Consider the following 15,305-nt stretch of genomic DNA (forward strand, 5'->3'; position numbering starts at 1 on the left):
GACCAGAAGTTGCGCGATCAATTGAAAAAAGATAAATTCTTATACTAATGTACACATTGAACTTTAACTGGTAAGAAATACATATATTATTCATATAGCTGAGGTGGAAAAACAGGGTTAGAGAAAGGGTGGGGAAATGTTGAAGAACTTCAATATTGTCATTTAACTGCGCGCGCGCAGCGCGGAAGCAAAATTCATATATAAATTTAGAGCAAGAGTGAAGGAGTTTCTCTTTTGAGAAAAAAATAAGAATAAAAAAAAAAAACACAAAGCTACCTTTCTTCCCTTTCCTCCCTTCCCTTTTCCTTTTTCTCCTCTCTTTTTTTCCCCTTCTTTTTTTCCTTTTTGGGGACTTGGGGGGGGGGGGCAACTGCCCCCCCTGGCTACACGCCTGGATATCACCAAATCCCCCCGACACACACCCACCCACTCCCACAAGCAAATAATTGGACACACGACAGTACTCTCAGAGACAAGAAAAAACAACTTGCATTCCTTTTCTATAGAAAACACTATGCATTTTAATATGCAAATTTAGCGAATAAATAACATTGAATAGTGAATAGTTTCAGCAAAATCTTTCAAATGAGTATTACTTCCTGATGATACACATACAAGTAAACTATAGTAAGAATGGGGTAGGTGCATATCCATATTTAACTTCCATGGGGCAAAAATTTGTCTTCAATGGTAATTGCCATGAAAACAGTGATAATTCATTAAGGACATCATAGACAGTAATATTTATATGGAATGGAACCCCAATACAATTTTCTTGCAATTTACACTACTTGCTGAAGCCCTTGACGGTCTATACTATTTCCCTCTTACAAGATTATGACTAAAATTATAACTTTTTTGTTCAAAGGATCCATGGGGGTGTAGATTGCTGTGAGAACTCTTTCAGTCGAGGAAACTGGTCTGAATATGCAGCCTAAAGCCCCTGCCAATGACTTCTGTACAGAAGGCCCCTATCAAACAAGATGTATTTGTGCTAGTCCTCTGTGAGGACCAACTTGTCATGGAAAGTGGGGGTCCTTCAGCATCCCCAAAAATTCTATTGGGGGTGCTGCGTGCATTATTTTCCACATCCAAGCAGCACCCCTAGATATTCTGGGAGATGTGTAAAATTAGAACAAGGTAACCAATATGACCTCCATTTTGTCATGAGAACCCCTTTATTTCATTTGTTTTCAATTTTCTCTGAGCCAATTTGACCTCCAGTTTGTAGTGACCCCCCCCCTTTTTTTCAAATTTATATCAGTACCTCCAGTAAAAAAAAACGTTCTGAAGGCCCTGCCACTTGTCAAAAGTTTCAATCAGGGTCTGTGCTTGCAGACTAGGGAGCTGTCATAAAGAGTAAGAAGTGACTAAAGAGAGACCAGAGTCTCAAGTGACGACAAGATAAAGGCCACTGCACACCTTATGATTGGTCTGCGACCCGATTTTGGAATAAATCATAGATTTATGAGAATATTGTAACATGGGACATCTTACTGTATTGTATGAACACTTGTCACTTGTGTTAAAATCTGTGAATGTGCTACTATCCTTATGGGAGTAAGAGAGAATTGAATATCTACTGTAGTCAAAGTGACGTCATAGCAATCATATTAATGGCTACGGTTTGAATCCAATTTGGCACTTACTCCAAAGGACCTGCAGTAGTTCTAAGCAGCTCTCATTGGTCAGTTCATGCTCCAGAGACTGTGTAGCCGGGGGGGGGGGCACTTCCATTCACGAGTGGATACCATGCGCGACCATGGGGTCTCGTTTGTAGTCCAGGGTTAGGCTCAATTACAAGGTAAATGCTCAATGTAATAAATTACAATTGTAATTTTATTTGAAATTTTGAAAGGGAAAGTAATTGTAATATAAAAAAATGTATTTGACTTCAATTAAAGTCAATTACTTTTAATTACATTCAATTACTTAACAATAAACTTACTTAACTTATCATTTAATTGTATGACTTTTTCAACTGCTTCAGCATTAAAGAGTGAAACAGAATCAGTACTCTTTAACATATAGTTTCTCTGTAACTTAGAATCATATTGAAGAAGGTGGTGCTAAGTACAGAATACAAATTCATTTCATTTATGACTTTCATAGAAAGTAATTAAACTTGTAATTGACAATAGTAATTGGTAATTGTAATTGAAAAAAATGTAATTTAATTGAAAAGTAATTGTAATTGAAAATTTCTTCAAATCATAATTGTAATTGTAAATTGAAGTAATTGAGCCCAACCCTGGTGTAGTCATTTACCAAGCATTGAATATCATATGATCCTTATTGCTCAAGAAGCACTTAAAATGTAACTTTTAATAATTCTTTGTGAAAAAAATTCTCAGATCAAGGCATACTGATAGGTGACACATTAAGTACTACTTGATTACCCCCCTCCCCCAACAACAAATCAGATCATGACCCTAAACAGAATTTTTTTGCTGAGGGGTGAGGCAGCATCCAAAAACTATTTTAAAAAATCTTGAAAGCGAGGCCTGAATGAAGTAACCCGGCTTTTTGTGTAAATGGCATTTTGCAAAGTGAAATTGAAGGATTTTGTGCATACTTTTGATGAATTTTGTAAAAATTTCCTATTTAAAAAAAGGAAGTTTTAAAAAATTTGTTGGGGGGGGGGCATGAATCAGATAGATGCATCCATTCTACTTTGCTGAAACTCATCATTATATTTCACACTTGAGACATAAATTTGCATAGCTATGATTGTACAAACAATAGGACTACGATTAGTCTACAAATGTAGACTCACATCTGCTGTTTGTTTACCACAGCTGATTCAACAAGTCTGCATAGCAAACAAGATCTACTGTGGTTGAAAGGGCTCGCTTTGTGCACAGAGATCCCATCTCACGAGCCATTCAGAGTCTGCATAGCAGACTAGACTATCATACTAAATTGATTCAGGTTCTGTAAATTGAAATTTGATTCTCTGAGAGGCATTCCAATTTTTTTTACTTGCATTTTGCAATGCCTGCTGCTGACATCGGTTAAAACAAAGCAAATCTATTCATTCCAAATACCAAGAATCTGAAAAAATAAAAGTGAAATTTACTAACCATCTCCACACAGAAATGGCACTTAACATGTCACTTTATAAGGTGTATACGTACTCATATCGATAGCTGCTTCCTTGTTAATGTATGTAGGCCTAGCTGATATTGATACATTTCCAGGGGGGGGGTGGGGGCAGTCAAATGTATTGCTGTTATACATGCGTGAGTAATAAATTTCCAAACACCCCTAAACAAGCTTTTCTCTGTGTGCAAAATAACCCCCTAAACAAGTTTTTTGTGGGCTTTATTTACACATTTTGGCCCCTAAACAATACCCTAAACACGTTCGGCTAGTCTTAAAGGTGAATGCTAGTTTTGGTAACGATATCAAAATGAGTTCGTACAGAATCCAATGAAATGACCACCAAAGTGTCTGTTTGTATAAATAAAACGCATGTGCCAAAGGATTCTGGAAGAAATTGTGTAATTGCTGAGAAATCAGCAGATAAGCACAGGATTCGGGTAGAGCGTCGGGCCCGATGCTCTAAGCAATAATTATACATTGTCCCACGTGCGCTTATCTGTGTTGGGGATCTTCGGTGTGAAATTTTTCAGCGTAGATTTCAAGATTTCACAAAGTTCAGTTAATGTAACTGTACCAGATCTAGATCCTCGATGATATACTGACAATTAAGCCTTGTTTTACAGACTTTCTCATGAAATTAGTGTTTACTGCAACTACTGGAATTTCTTTTAAAAAAAAATACCCTAAATACGTTTGACCAAACGATTGACCACTGACCAGTCTTTCAAAACCACCCCTTGTTTTGAAAATCAATGATTTTAATACCCTTAAGTAGTTTATGCGTTGACCGCGTCCAAAGCTGAAAAAAACACCCCTTTAAACGTGTTTTTAGGTCTCGCATGTGTACAGCAATATATTTGACTGGCCAACCCCCCAAACCCTTCCCCCCCCCGTGCGGGATATTTTATGAGAAATCTCTAAACAAACGTCTATGTAGAGACTTACCCGGTAGTCAAGACAAACATTGTTGATCCAGTTAATGTTATGTCAGGCAGGAATGTTAAGAATAAAACAACCTAGTATCCATGTACATTTCTTTAGTTAAATGATTCAATCTTCTTTAAAGTTGTCATGTTTTTGAAGTACACATATTGTTGTACGCACCACGAACCGTCCTCTCTGCGCACTTCAATGCGAAAGTCAATTTTGCAGAAAACGCATTTAAAGAAAAGCTTTTTTAAAACCAGCAATAAAAGCACCTACGAGGAGAGCAAATTGTTTACCGGTGTCTTCGTTCAAAAGTTCAGTTTCCAAAGTTTCATTCCGTGTCTTTATATTTTCATGAAGTTAATTATTTACCCCACAGTGGGCATCGTGGAATAGATACAGTGCGCTATCGCGCCTCGCGATTTCACCACGAACTGTCCACTCTGTTACGATGCCCACGGTAGCGTAAATAATTCACTTAAAGAAAATATAAAGATACGGGATGAAACTTTGGAACCTGAACTATCGAACAAAGACACCAGTAAACAATTTGCTCTCCTTGTAGGTGCACTTATTGCTGGTTTTCAAAAAGCTTTTCTTTAAATGCGTTTTCTGCCAAACTAGCTTTAGCTTCGAAGTGAGCAGAGAGGACAGTACGTGGTGCGTGCGACGATATGGTAAGTTAAGCAGTTTACTTAATGCTCTATTAGTCTTTAGTACAGGTACATCTCATTCTCTACCCAAGTCAAACATCTACCGACCTCAATTCCAAAATCTGCTTTACTTGGAAGAAATTAGTTTTAGAAGAGCTAAATCAAACATATTGGCATATATTTGTCTAAAGAATTGCTTAGAATTTGTTTAATTTGACTAAAAGAATGTAACTCTAGTAAATATGTGTTCTGGTTCATCTATAATTGACCTATCAACCTATGTCCTGGAATAGTACACATTCATTTTCTTCACGCTGACGAATTTCGCAAAATATTTTCTAAAACTGGAATTTCTACACCTGATTTTTTTCTTCACAATTTTGTAATCTAATCAAAATAGACATGTGACTACTGTATGTAAAAATAAGGCTGCAAACCATAAAATCATAACATTAGGAAAATAAATGCAATCATAAATTATATATTCATAAAATAGTATATTCCTCATACAATATCAACTATAATGAGTAAACAACCATATTATAATCTCATCATTTAGAAATAAGTATAATCAACAAGGTAATAATCACATTCTATTGATCTGTATAATCTGAAAAAAAAATTGATTTGCATGTAAAGCTTTTTCCTCTAATACAATATTTTGCAAATAGCTACAAAGAGTTGAAAATACTAGATGCATTTTTATCCATCTTTTCAATCAAAAATAACATTTACATGACTGGCATATTATCTACTAGCATAATGAAATTCTCTGGACACCTTTTTTTCTCTCCTAAAAGATAAAATATGAAATAAGTCAATAACCTGGAATATGATTTGCAGTACTAAATGCACAAATAATTCAGCATCTAATTGGAATAACATATTTATAAAGTACTGTTTATATTTCATTTCATATTTACAGACCCATTATAAACTCAGTTTTCATAAGAAAGGCAATTATTTTGTCATATTTTCCTATTTCCCTGTGATAGAAAAGTCCCAATCATTTCATTATGAGTGAAAGGAGGTTTGAAATAGTTATTTATGAATTGGACGTTCACAAACTTTCCTTTGATAGAAAGTTCTGAATTATCAAGTAAAAAAAATGCACATTATTAGAGGTTTGGGAACTATCTAAAGAGGTCAGAGGAATGTAAATAAATAGCCCTAATATATGCCATCCATGTTATAGGATTCAGGATAAAAGGTTAACTGACATGAACCAAAGGTAAACAGCCCCTTAAAAACCACTCATGTAAATGGTGATTGATGGACATCAGTACAGAAAAAAAAATCAGTTAAATATGTCACAGCTTTCTCATTCAAATAATGAATACTTACAATACTGTTATCTTACCAGTTATCCATATAGTTGTTTTTCTTTTTAAAAAGCTGTACATGTATCACTAACTATTGCAAAAAAATTGAGTTGTGCTTTTGATTGTATTTTTATCTCCTTTTTCCATTTCATTTCTACAAGTTAACTAAAGTTCTTTGAAAGTGCAATTTGACATAAACCAAGAAAGTGTTTGATGAAACAATATTTTGCTACTGACCAATTTGCAGTTAGCAAATCAGGTACCAGGATTTCAGTAGCTTATTGCAGATATCACTTCATGAAACACTTCCCTGAACTGCAGATTACCCAGGATGAAGAAGGTCAGCAGTAGCAGTCAAATAACAAATCTTTGTTTTTTAAGGGAACTGAGTTTGGGTAAAGCTATCCGACCTGATTATTGATTCAATATCCTCCCAAAGAGATGTTTGTGTATGACTGCTAGCCAGCTGACCACTGCCCATCTGTCTACTCCGAAGCCTATCAAAGTCCAGGTCTTCAGTCTGGACATCTGCACTGACCCTTTCCTGTTGAGACTCCAAGGTTGACACCTGAACCTCTTTGGTGATCTCATTCAGGCCATCTCCTTCAAGCAGCTTAGATCCTGATCCTGCTTCAGTCTGGACGGAGATAGAGTTACCAAACATCTCCAAGTCAAAGACTGATACTGTCTGTGTCTCAGTGTTGGAGAAGGCAAACTGTGAGTAAAGGTCAATCCCTGTTTGGCAAAACTGATCTGTCTCGGGCATGGTGGTCGTACTGCTGTTGCTACTAGTACCAGCGCTTGAACTCATGGCTGTCTGGGTATACTGGTCAAGGAATGAGAATTCATCAAGGCTCCAGTCCCACGCAGTCTGTGTTTCCTGGTGGCCAGTGTCAGTATCAAAGACAGTTTGAGTCTGTTGGCAGCACAGTGGCTCATCCAATCTAGGCATCTCAAGGGAAGAGTTTGCTCTGTGCTCTGTACTAGCCAGGAACAGAAGCTCCAAACCAGACAAAGCTATACCAGGTGTAGGGGACATGCTTGTAGCACTGGCCTGATCTCCAAGACCCTGAAGAGCAGGGGATAAACCCATGCTTCTGACCGGACTATGTAAATTTAATGATGTTTGAGACATACTCGAACCAAGTATCATGGGGACAGGAGTCATGCTACTCGCACTGGTCTGAGCTCCAGTGCCTGTTGATTCAGAAGATAAGCCAGAGGGTCCAGTCTGTTCATCCAGACCCAAAGGCATGGGTCTCACGCCTGTTGCATTCACCTGTATGCCTGAGCTCAAACCTGCAGGAGACACAGCAGTAGAATTCTTTTCAACACTTAGACCTGAGGGTGCAGGAGACATACTGGTAGCACTGGTTGCCACATTCGGTCCTGATGGATTTTCTGTTTTTGCTCCTGCTATTTGAGAAGATGAGGGTTCAATCGTTTCTGTCATGGCATCATTTACACTGGACAGAGTTTGTGTTTCCGATGAGTTGAACTCCAAGAAGTTCTGGAAAGTAATGTCTGTTTGAGTAAGTACTTCATTAGGAGAAATCACTTTATTTCCTGGGTCCACTGAAGTAGTTGTGAGATCAGCGGTTGCATTGTTACTGATTGCCTCAACATTCAATGGAGCTTGAGTACTGTTTGTGTCAAGCTGAGAATTTTCAAGGGCAGTTCCCTGAGTATTAACAATCTCAGAGTTTAGACTTGATGTCATCAGTGCACAAGAGGAAGCATCTTGAGGCGCAGTCAATGAAGCAGGACTTGAAAACTGAGGAAACATTTGACTAGAAATTGATTTCCTCTGTGGCGGCAAACGAGAGGGTATGGCAAACTGTGGACCAAGAGATAACGGACCCTGTTCTGTTGTACCCTGTCCATCCAATGTTTGGGTTTCTGTAGAAGCCATTTTGTTTGATATTTGACCCTGTGACCAATTACCAAGTGTCTGTACAGCCAGAGTCTTTTTATGTCTTCTTGGGCCATTCAACATGGGTATGAAATTAGGAAAGCAGCTATGGGATGTCTGAGCGTAGGAACTATTCATGGACAGCTTGGGTGGCAATGGACTGACCCCAGAATCATCAGTTTGGGTAGATGCAGTTGCTGATGTAGAAGATTTTCTCGGGGTAGTGTGGCCAACACCTACAGTCGCAGTTCCAACTTGTGTGGGGGTAGTGACTGTTGCAGGGATAGCAAAGCCTGTTGCAGAGGTCCTGTTGATGAGTTGTGAATTTCCAGACAGCGATAATAGAGTTCTTGCAGAAGGATGAGGAAGGAGGGTCTTAGGTTCACAGATTGTCTTCTGGAAATCGCTTGGATTTCCACATGGGACTGGGACAACCAAGATATAGGTCTCCCTAGGTGGTTCAGGAGCAGGCTTCCTTCTGCAAAATGAAAACAGGAAGGAAGTATATCATTTTTCTAATTATCTCTTTTGAACAATTTCTAGAACTCTGAAAACATTAAAGATGACATGCCTGCACATTAAGAATTTTAATTTCCACACATAATTCTTCAAACTGACAGTAATGGTCAACAATATCACTCACCATAGATCGGTGGTGTTAGTCACTAAATCTCTATACGAACTGGACAGGTGATCATGCCTCAGAGATTGAAGCTGATGTCAGCCATCTTGGAATCCAGAATTAAGCGAAGCTAGCAATAGCAGACAGTGCACACACACACACTGTGTACATGTGTAGCTTTATGTTGAGTCATGTGTACACACAGTCGTGCCTTTTCTTGTCATTAGAACAGGATTTCAACGTCCTTTTCATGTTGTTTATTACATGCATTCTGGTTAGGATTCCTGTTTCTCATTTTCCTCTTAGGTCAGTAAAAACAAAAACAGTTTTTTGACTAATGTTTATTTCATTACCTGCATTTCTGTAACATTGTGGGTTGCATGTCTCATTCTAGATACAATACAACTAATGGAGACAATGATGCTGATACTAATTTATAGCGATAAACATTATCATCATTATGACCACCATCATCCTAACAATAATAATAAATGCGCAGTACATTCTTCCATTCTGTTCCCTTCTTTCTATCTCTCTTTCGCAAGCCTAGAGAAAATAATTTACTTCCCTGCTTTACTCTCACAAATCCTTTCTCATTACTTTTGCTCTAATTCCCCCCTCTCACTCTCTCTCTCCTTTTCCAAGTCCATCTAATATCTACAGTGTACTTCTCTTACATTTTCAGCTCTCTCTCTCTCTACCTTGTTTCTCTAATTTCATTGCTTTTCTTAATAACTTAATCTATTTCACTATTTGGTATTTCTCTTTCATTCTTTCTAACTCGGTTATACTTACTACCCATCTTTTTAAAATCATTTTCTCGCAATTTGCTGTATTTATCACTCTCAGTCTCTGTACTTGTATTTTCGCTAGACCAGAGCAAAAGGAAATCACACTTCAGTGAGATTCTTATGGCATCCACATACATGATCTATTATTTATGTAATATTACATTGCAAAATCTAAGAAATAGTTAACAAAGGGTACATTTTTCCAAAAACATAAATATTGGCAAGAAGGCTAATATGTTCAAAACATGATATAAATGTAAATTACACACTTGTTGTGTGTAGTTTGTCATGTTAATTCACAATGAGCTGCATGACAAAAAGCAATGCAATAGCCAAGATAGGCCCATCATGAAATCAATATGAAATATTCATTCTTATCTCTATCCCTATTCATTTATAATCATTCATGCGATATCCCAAGAGTGGAAATGATGAGAAATATATTTCAAATTCTGTTTATTATATATGTATTTTAGAATATCAAAGAAAAGGATCCACTTTTGCTAAATGTATGGTAATCATGCTGACTATTTGTGTGTTATCTGTCATATACAATCTTTTTATGAGCAGTGCATAAACTCTTGGCAGGATTACATAAAATTTGGGGATTTCAACAAATAGGGCAAACACTAATTCTCAGGTGCATTAATGTTTCTCAATGACTTCACGATGATGTCTTTCACAATTGAGACTTACAACTTCAACATCATCTTGAGTATGTACAGCTAAAAACTTCTTAACTTAACACCAATATCATGCAAAATACAATGGTTGATTTCCAGTTCAGTGTTGACCTTCTGGTGTAGATTTTGGGCCAAAATTTTACATCAGCACAGCACCAAACTTGTAATGAAGGTGCTCTTGAGACAAGATCTCAATTGGTGTTGAGCTATCAATTAAATGTGATTTGTATCGTTTTTGCAAGGCCACATCACATATAGGTGTACAAGCTAGGATAGGCAATTTTAATTGCACTTCTTTCATCATCATAAGCACCAGCACAAACACAAGCACTGGTCAGCACCAACACCGAACTTGAAATTACCCAATTACAGTAATATGCCCTCGCATGAGAGCACATAAACATTATAGTGCAGATGAAACTCACTGCTGTTCTCTGATTATCTAAACCCCTCAAAAAAAGTTCTGCAACTCAAGTTTGAGTGCTAATAAATTTATTAGTGAGCCATCATCATATGTAAAAGTTGTACCATTGGAAAGTATGATTATTCCTCTTTACAATCATGTGTCATTTGTAATGCTAGTGTTATCATGAAATACACAGACATGATAAATATGCAGCAATGTAAAAAATGAAATGTTGCAAAATTCGTTGCCATCTCATGTTTGAGTTCTGCAACTCAAACTGCAAGTTTGAGTGCCAATAAATTTCTTAATGTGCCATCATCATGTGTAAAAGTGATATCTTTAGAAAGCATGATTATTCTCCTTTACAATCATGTGTCATTTGTAATGCTAGTGTTATCATGAAATACACAGACATGATAATACGCAGCAATGTTAGAATTGAAATGTTGCAAAATGCGTCGTTTCCAATAGCGAATTTCCAATTGTTTCGAGGATGGACCGAGTGCATTCACTGTCACCGGCCGGCCTGCATGGTGGAAATTCTATAGAAATGGAGACTCTTGTTAGAAATCAATGCACTTTGCAACATTTCACTTCTGACTTTTCTCAATGTTCATGGTGACTGCATATTCCATGATTACATAATCACAGCAAATGGCATGTCATTGTAAAGAGGAATAATTCAGCTTTCCAATGAAACCAGTTTCATCTTTTATACTTCATTAACCAAACAGATATCATCCCCAAAACTGAGTTGCAAAACTTTTTTTGAGGGGTTTATATTACCTACATGTATACTACACATATTCATCATCATGTATACTACACATATTCATCATCATCATGCGAGTTTGGTCTGGTAGTTTAAGCATGTTCAGAAGTGGATCAGCAGCACTTATTTGCAGAAGCTAAAATACAAAAAATAAAAAATAATTTTCTGGGGCTAAATTTTGACCCCACCAGCAAAATTTACTACATATTGCAGTTAACATTGATTACTATATTTGGCATATGTGCACAGGTTATTCAGCCCACCGATCCAAGAAACAAATTGTACAGCAAAATCCAGTTGAAGAACTTAGAAAAATTTTAATAATTAATGAGCACTCTAAATGAATGATCACTTTGTATGTACACAGCTAATTACTTTTTGATGTACCCAAGATGGCTGATGCTCCGAATTGTTGACTTCATTTCTGGATAGCCACTCTGAGTGCAACCACCCATCCAGTTCGCATACATGAAGATCAGTGGTGTTAGTCAGTAGTAAGATAGTCTGTGAAAATAGAAGTGTCTTTGGGAGTTTTTTTTCCTTTTTGATATAAAAAGGGGATGGTTTCCCGTCCTCAACTTTCAGATTTTTGTACGACTTACGGCTAGTTTCGCTTCAAAAGATAATAAGTGCAAGGGCACATTTTAAACTTATGGTTATGGTATCGTTACCATTATAGTAACTAACATTGTAACAGAGCTCAACAGCCAATCAAAATCAAGGATTCCATGGACATTACTATAATGGCAAAATAACAAATCACAAAAAACTTTAATAGGGCTCACATTTTGGCACTTCTTTATACTTCAGTCATCATTTTAATTAATTCATAATTTTAAGAATATCTTCATGAAACATCCTCAAGCTAAGGTATTATTTTCATAATTGACATCCAACATTGGTTCACCATGACCCTGTCAATGGCAGGTTACAGGCTACTGTTATAATCTACTTAAACTCTGCCACTTGATTGGATAAAAACAAATTTAATAAAATACCAGAAGTTGTAATAGTGATGGGACCTGGAGGGTGTTTCATAAAGCTGTTTGTAAGTTAAGGTGACTTTAAGAACGACTGGTGATCCTTTCTTGAGGTAAATGGTATGTTAAATTGGAGATGGTTTAGTGCATAAGAAAGTATCACCAGTCGTTTTTAAAGTCACTCTTAACTTACAAACAGCTTTATAAAATGGCCCCCTGGTAATCAAATACACTATAACTTTTATTCTCTTTGTCACGATCCCACCAACAAACTGCCTCTAAACTGATTGTTTACCGTAATCGGTCAGGGTCCAAGATCATAAAGGTTTGTGATGGATTGCATGTATGAGAGTACAAATCTGATTGGTTTCTGGCTTGTTAGTATTTTTAAAAGTATGAGCATGCAACAACTATCTTGATTGGGCATTATTATTCAGCAATTGATTGCAAGCAGTTATGTTACAGAGCCCTTGAATCAGTTTAAGTTGGAATGACTACAACATATTTTTCTACCAGCATACACTTAGAATGATGATCAATGGCAAATTACAAGCCAGCATTATAAGCTGCTAAAATCTTGCCCTCTGGGGCCTGTTGCAGAAAGACTTAGGTTTAAACACAACTAAGATAAGTATAAGTCACTTACACTACAGTGTATGCATTACATTGGTTGGAAAACTAAGTTACTTTGACTTTTGGAACAGGCCCACCATTTGCTAAGTGCAAATTTACCCAATATAGCAATTATCAAAAGTTCAATGAAACCATGTGGGTATATCATAAAGCTGTACGTAAGTTAAGAGCAACTTTAAGAATGACTGGTGATCCTTTCTTGTGGAAATGCGGGGGGAAAATGGTTTATTCTTTGACAGTGGATAAGCGCATAAGAAAGGTTCACCAGTCGTTCTTAAAGTCGCTCCTAACTTACGAACAGCTTTATGAATGGCCCCCGGGACCCCGGTAATCAAACAAGACCTACCTTTTATTATAGCGATACTCGTCAGGAAGTTCGTGTTGTTTTCTCTTGGCGTGCATGTAGAGCGATGTGGAAGATTTGTGCTTATCTCCGCAGGTGCAGAAGAAGTCCTTACCACAGTCTCTCTCATGACTGGCAAGGTGACTCTGTGTGCTGAATCTTTTATCACACTTCGGGCAAGGATACTTCTTTTCAGCATGGACGATGTAATAGTGCTAGAAAGACAAAAATATATATATTTCTCCTAAAAACCATACTCTAGACAATCACTCTTCTCAATCAATGATATGATCAATTGCTTACAGATTCATGATTGGTGTATGAAAATGTGACCCCCCACCAAGAAATGCATTCTTTGTAGACTATTTACAAGAAACGAAAACTGATGAATATTATTCTAATATGACTACGAATGTCAAACTTACAATTTAATCAAGGCCCTTAAAATACACGATGTAAACCAATTGCCAAATACTCGTAGTCCATATCAACTAGAACCTGTTCTCTGACAATAATTTATCAAAAGGATTTCCCTACACTTGCAAAGTTATTTTCAATTTTGTTTGGAGATTTTTTTTTTACTACTACCTGAAAGGAAAATCAGACCAAAAAAAATCAAACTAAACACTGAAAATGTCATCAAAATTTTACAAAGAATAACAAAGTACAGATGATTGGTGAAACAGTTCTATGTACATGTAGGTCCTCAATGAGCAATGCAATGCAATTTCATATCCCCACTTATTTTTCTGTACTTTATCATATGAAAATGTGTTTAGTTCAAATTTTGTCCTCCACAAATGTAAACAAAACATTTACTGTGTAAGATAATCACTGCTGAAGCTTATTATTTTTCTTTTTTACTAAGGGATACATGTTTTTGCATGACCAGTCAATGCACGAAAACTTTCAATGATTTTATATTAAAAAACAAGACAAAAGAACATTAGGACACAACATCATCGACCAATCTATTGCATATTCATGATGGCAAGCATTTACATTTTTTTTTCACAAATTATACCATATTACAGAACTTGAAAATTTAATAACTTCATTAATATTTATGAGATTTTGATAAAATTTTAAGTGTTTTGCTTGTTGAATTTATTTAGAAACTATTGTTTTCATGAGTACCCATTTAACATATTCAACCATCCAATCAATTGTGGACAAAAGGTCAAAGCTTATCACTTTTTGGAAGAACTCTTCCTGCAAAATTATTCTGAAAAAAAGGTCTTAAAAATAGTAGGGGGTGGGGGTTGGCAAGGCCAGGGGCCTGTTGCAGAAAGAGTTGCGTTTAAATGCGCGCTGTTGATTGGTTGAAAATCAAGTTGCGTATGATTTTTAGAGTTGCGATCGATTGCAACTCTTTCTGCAACGGGCACCTGAGCAAGTATTACCCCCCTCTCCCTGACCATCACCTCAAATTCATTACCTGTTTAAGCAGACTAAGTCTAGAAAATGGCTTATTCCATTCTTTGCTTCTATTACAGGTGTTGACTGGACAGTAGAAGTGCTTGATGACCTTGGTCATTTTCTTCTGAACGGATCGATCAAACCTCATCTTTTCCTCCTCATCCTGGCAAAAAGAAAAATTCATGCAAGACGTTGAGTGTGTGAACATCTCAGGCGGGGAGGGTCCATAAGTCCCAGTGTGTATGTTTGTCTACATTAAAAGATATTCTGATAACTAGTCCGATTTTAATGTACATGTAGACTAAAATATATATACTGTAGAAAAAACTGTATTCATTTTAACCATGTAGAAGTAAACTATGCACCTCAGGGGCATGTGTTCAAACCAAAAGCAAAGTTTATGATATCAGGCTAGGCAGGAAATAATGTTTATACAGGGTAGACAAACACAATCCTTGACAGAGTGGGAAGACCCCTCTCATGCACCCTTTTCTGCAATTGAAGATCTGAATTTATCTCCTTCATATGCATAAATGTAGCATGAGCTTCTGGAATGGTCTTCATGAATAGACAATTGATCACTGGAAATATATGCAGGTCTACCACCCATTAAAATTTAAGAGGATGAGCTCTAAATACAGAGGACCTTCTCTCTCAAGTCAGGTCAATATCCACGCACCTATAAATATAATTTACTTTGAGAGAAGGAAGATGTATGACTGGTTATGCACAGTAAA

At 36.7% G+C, this 15,305-nt stretch overlaps 1 protein-coding gene across 1 annotated transcript in view; it reads right to left on the minus strand.

Moving 5' to 3' along the window:
* Positions 1-5,408: 5,408 nt before the first annotated feature.
* Positions 5,409-15,305, minus strand: part of LOC121408011 (ATM interactor-like) — a 21,973-nt gene continuing 12,076 nt past the window's right edge. The window contains exons 3-5 of the mRNA XM_041599310.1: positions 14,588-14,731; positions 13,153-13,364; positions 5,409-8,397 (exon numbers count right to left, since the gene is read on the minus strand). Of these exons, the coding sequence (XP_041455244.1) occupies positions 6,384-8,397; positions 13,153-13,364; positions 14,588-14,731 (2,370 nt within the window). The 3' untranslated portion in view covers positions 5,409-6,383. The remainder of the gene's footprint in view (positions 8,398-13,152; positions 13,365-14,587; positions 14,732-15,305) is intronic.

Source organism: Lytechinus variegatus, chromosome 2 (assembly GCF_018143015.1).
Source record: "Lytechinus variegatus isolate NC3 chromosome 2, Lvar_3.0, whole genome shotgun sequence".
Lineage (NCBI taxonomy): Eukaryota > Metazoa > Echinodermata > Echinoidea > Temnopleuroida > Toxopneustidae > Lytechinus > Lytechinus variegatus.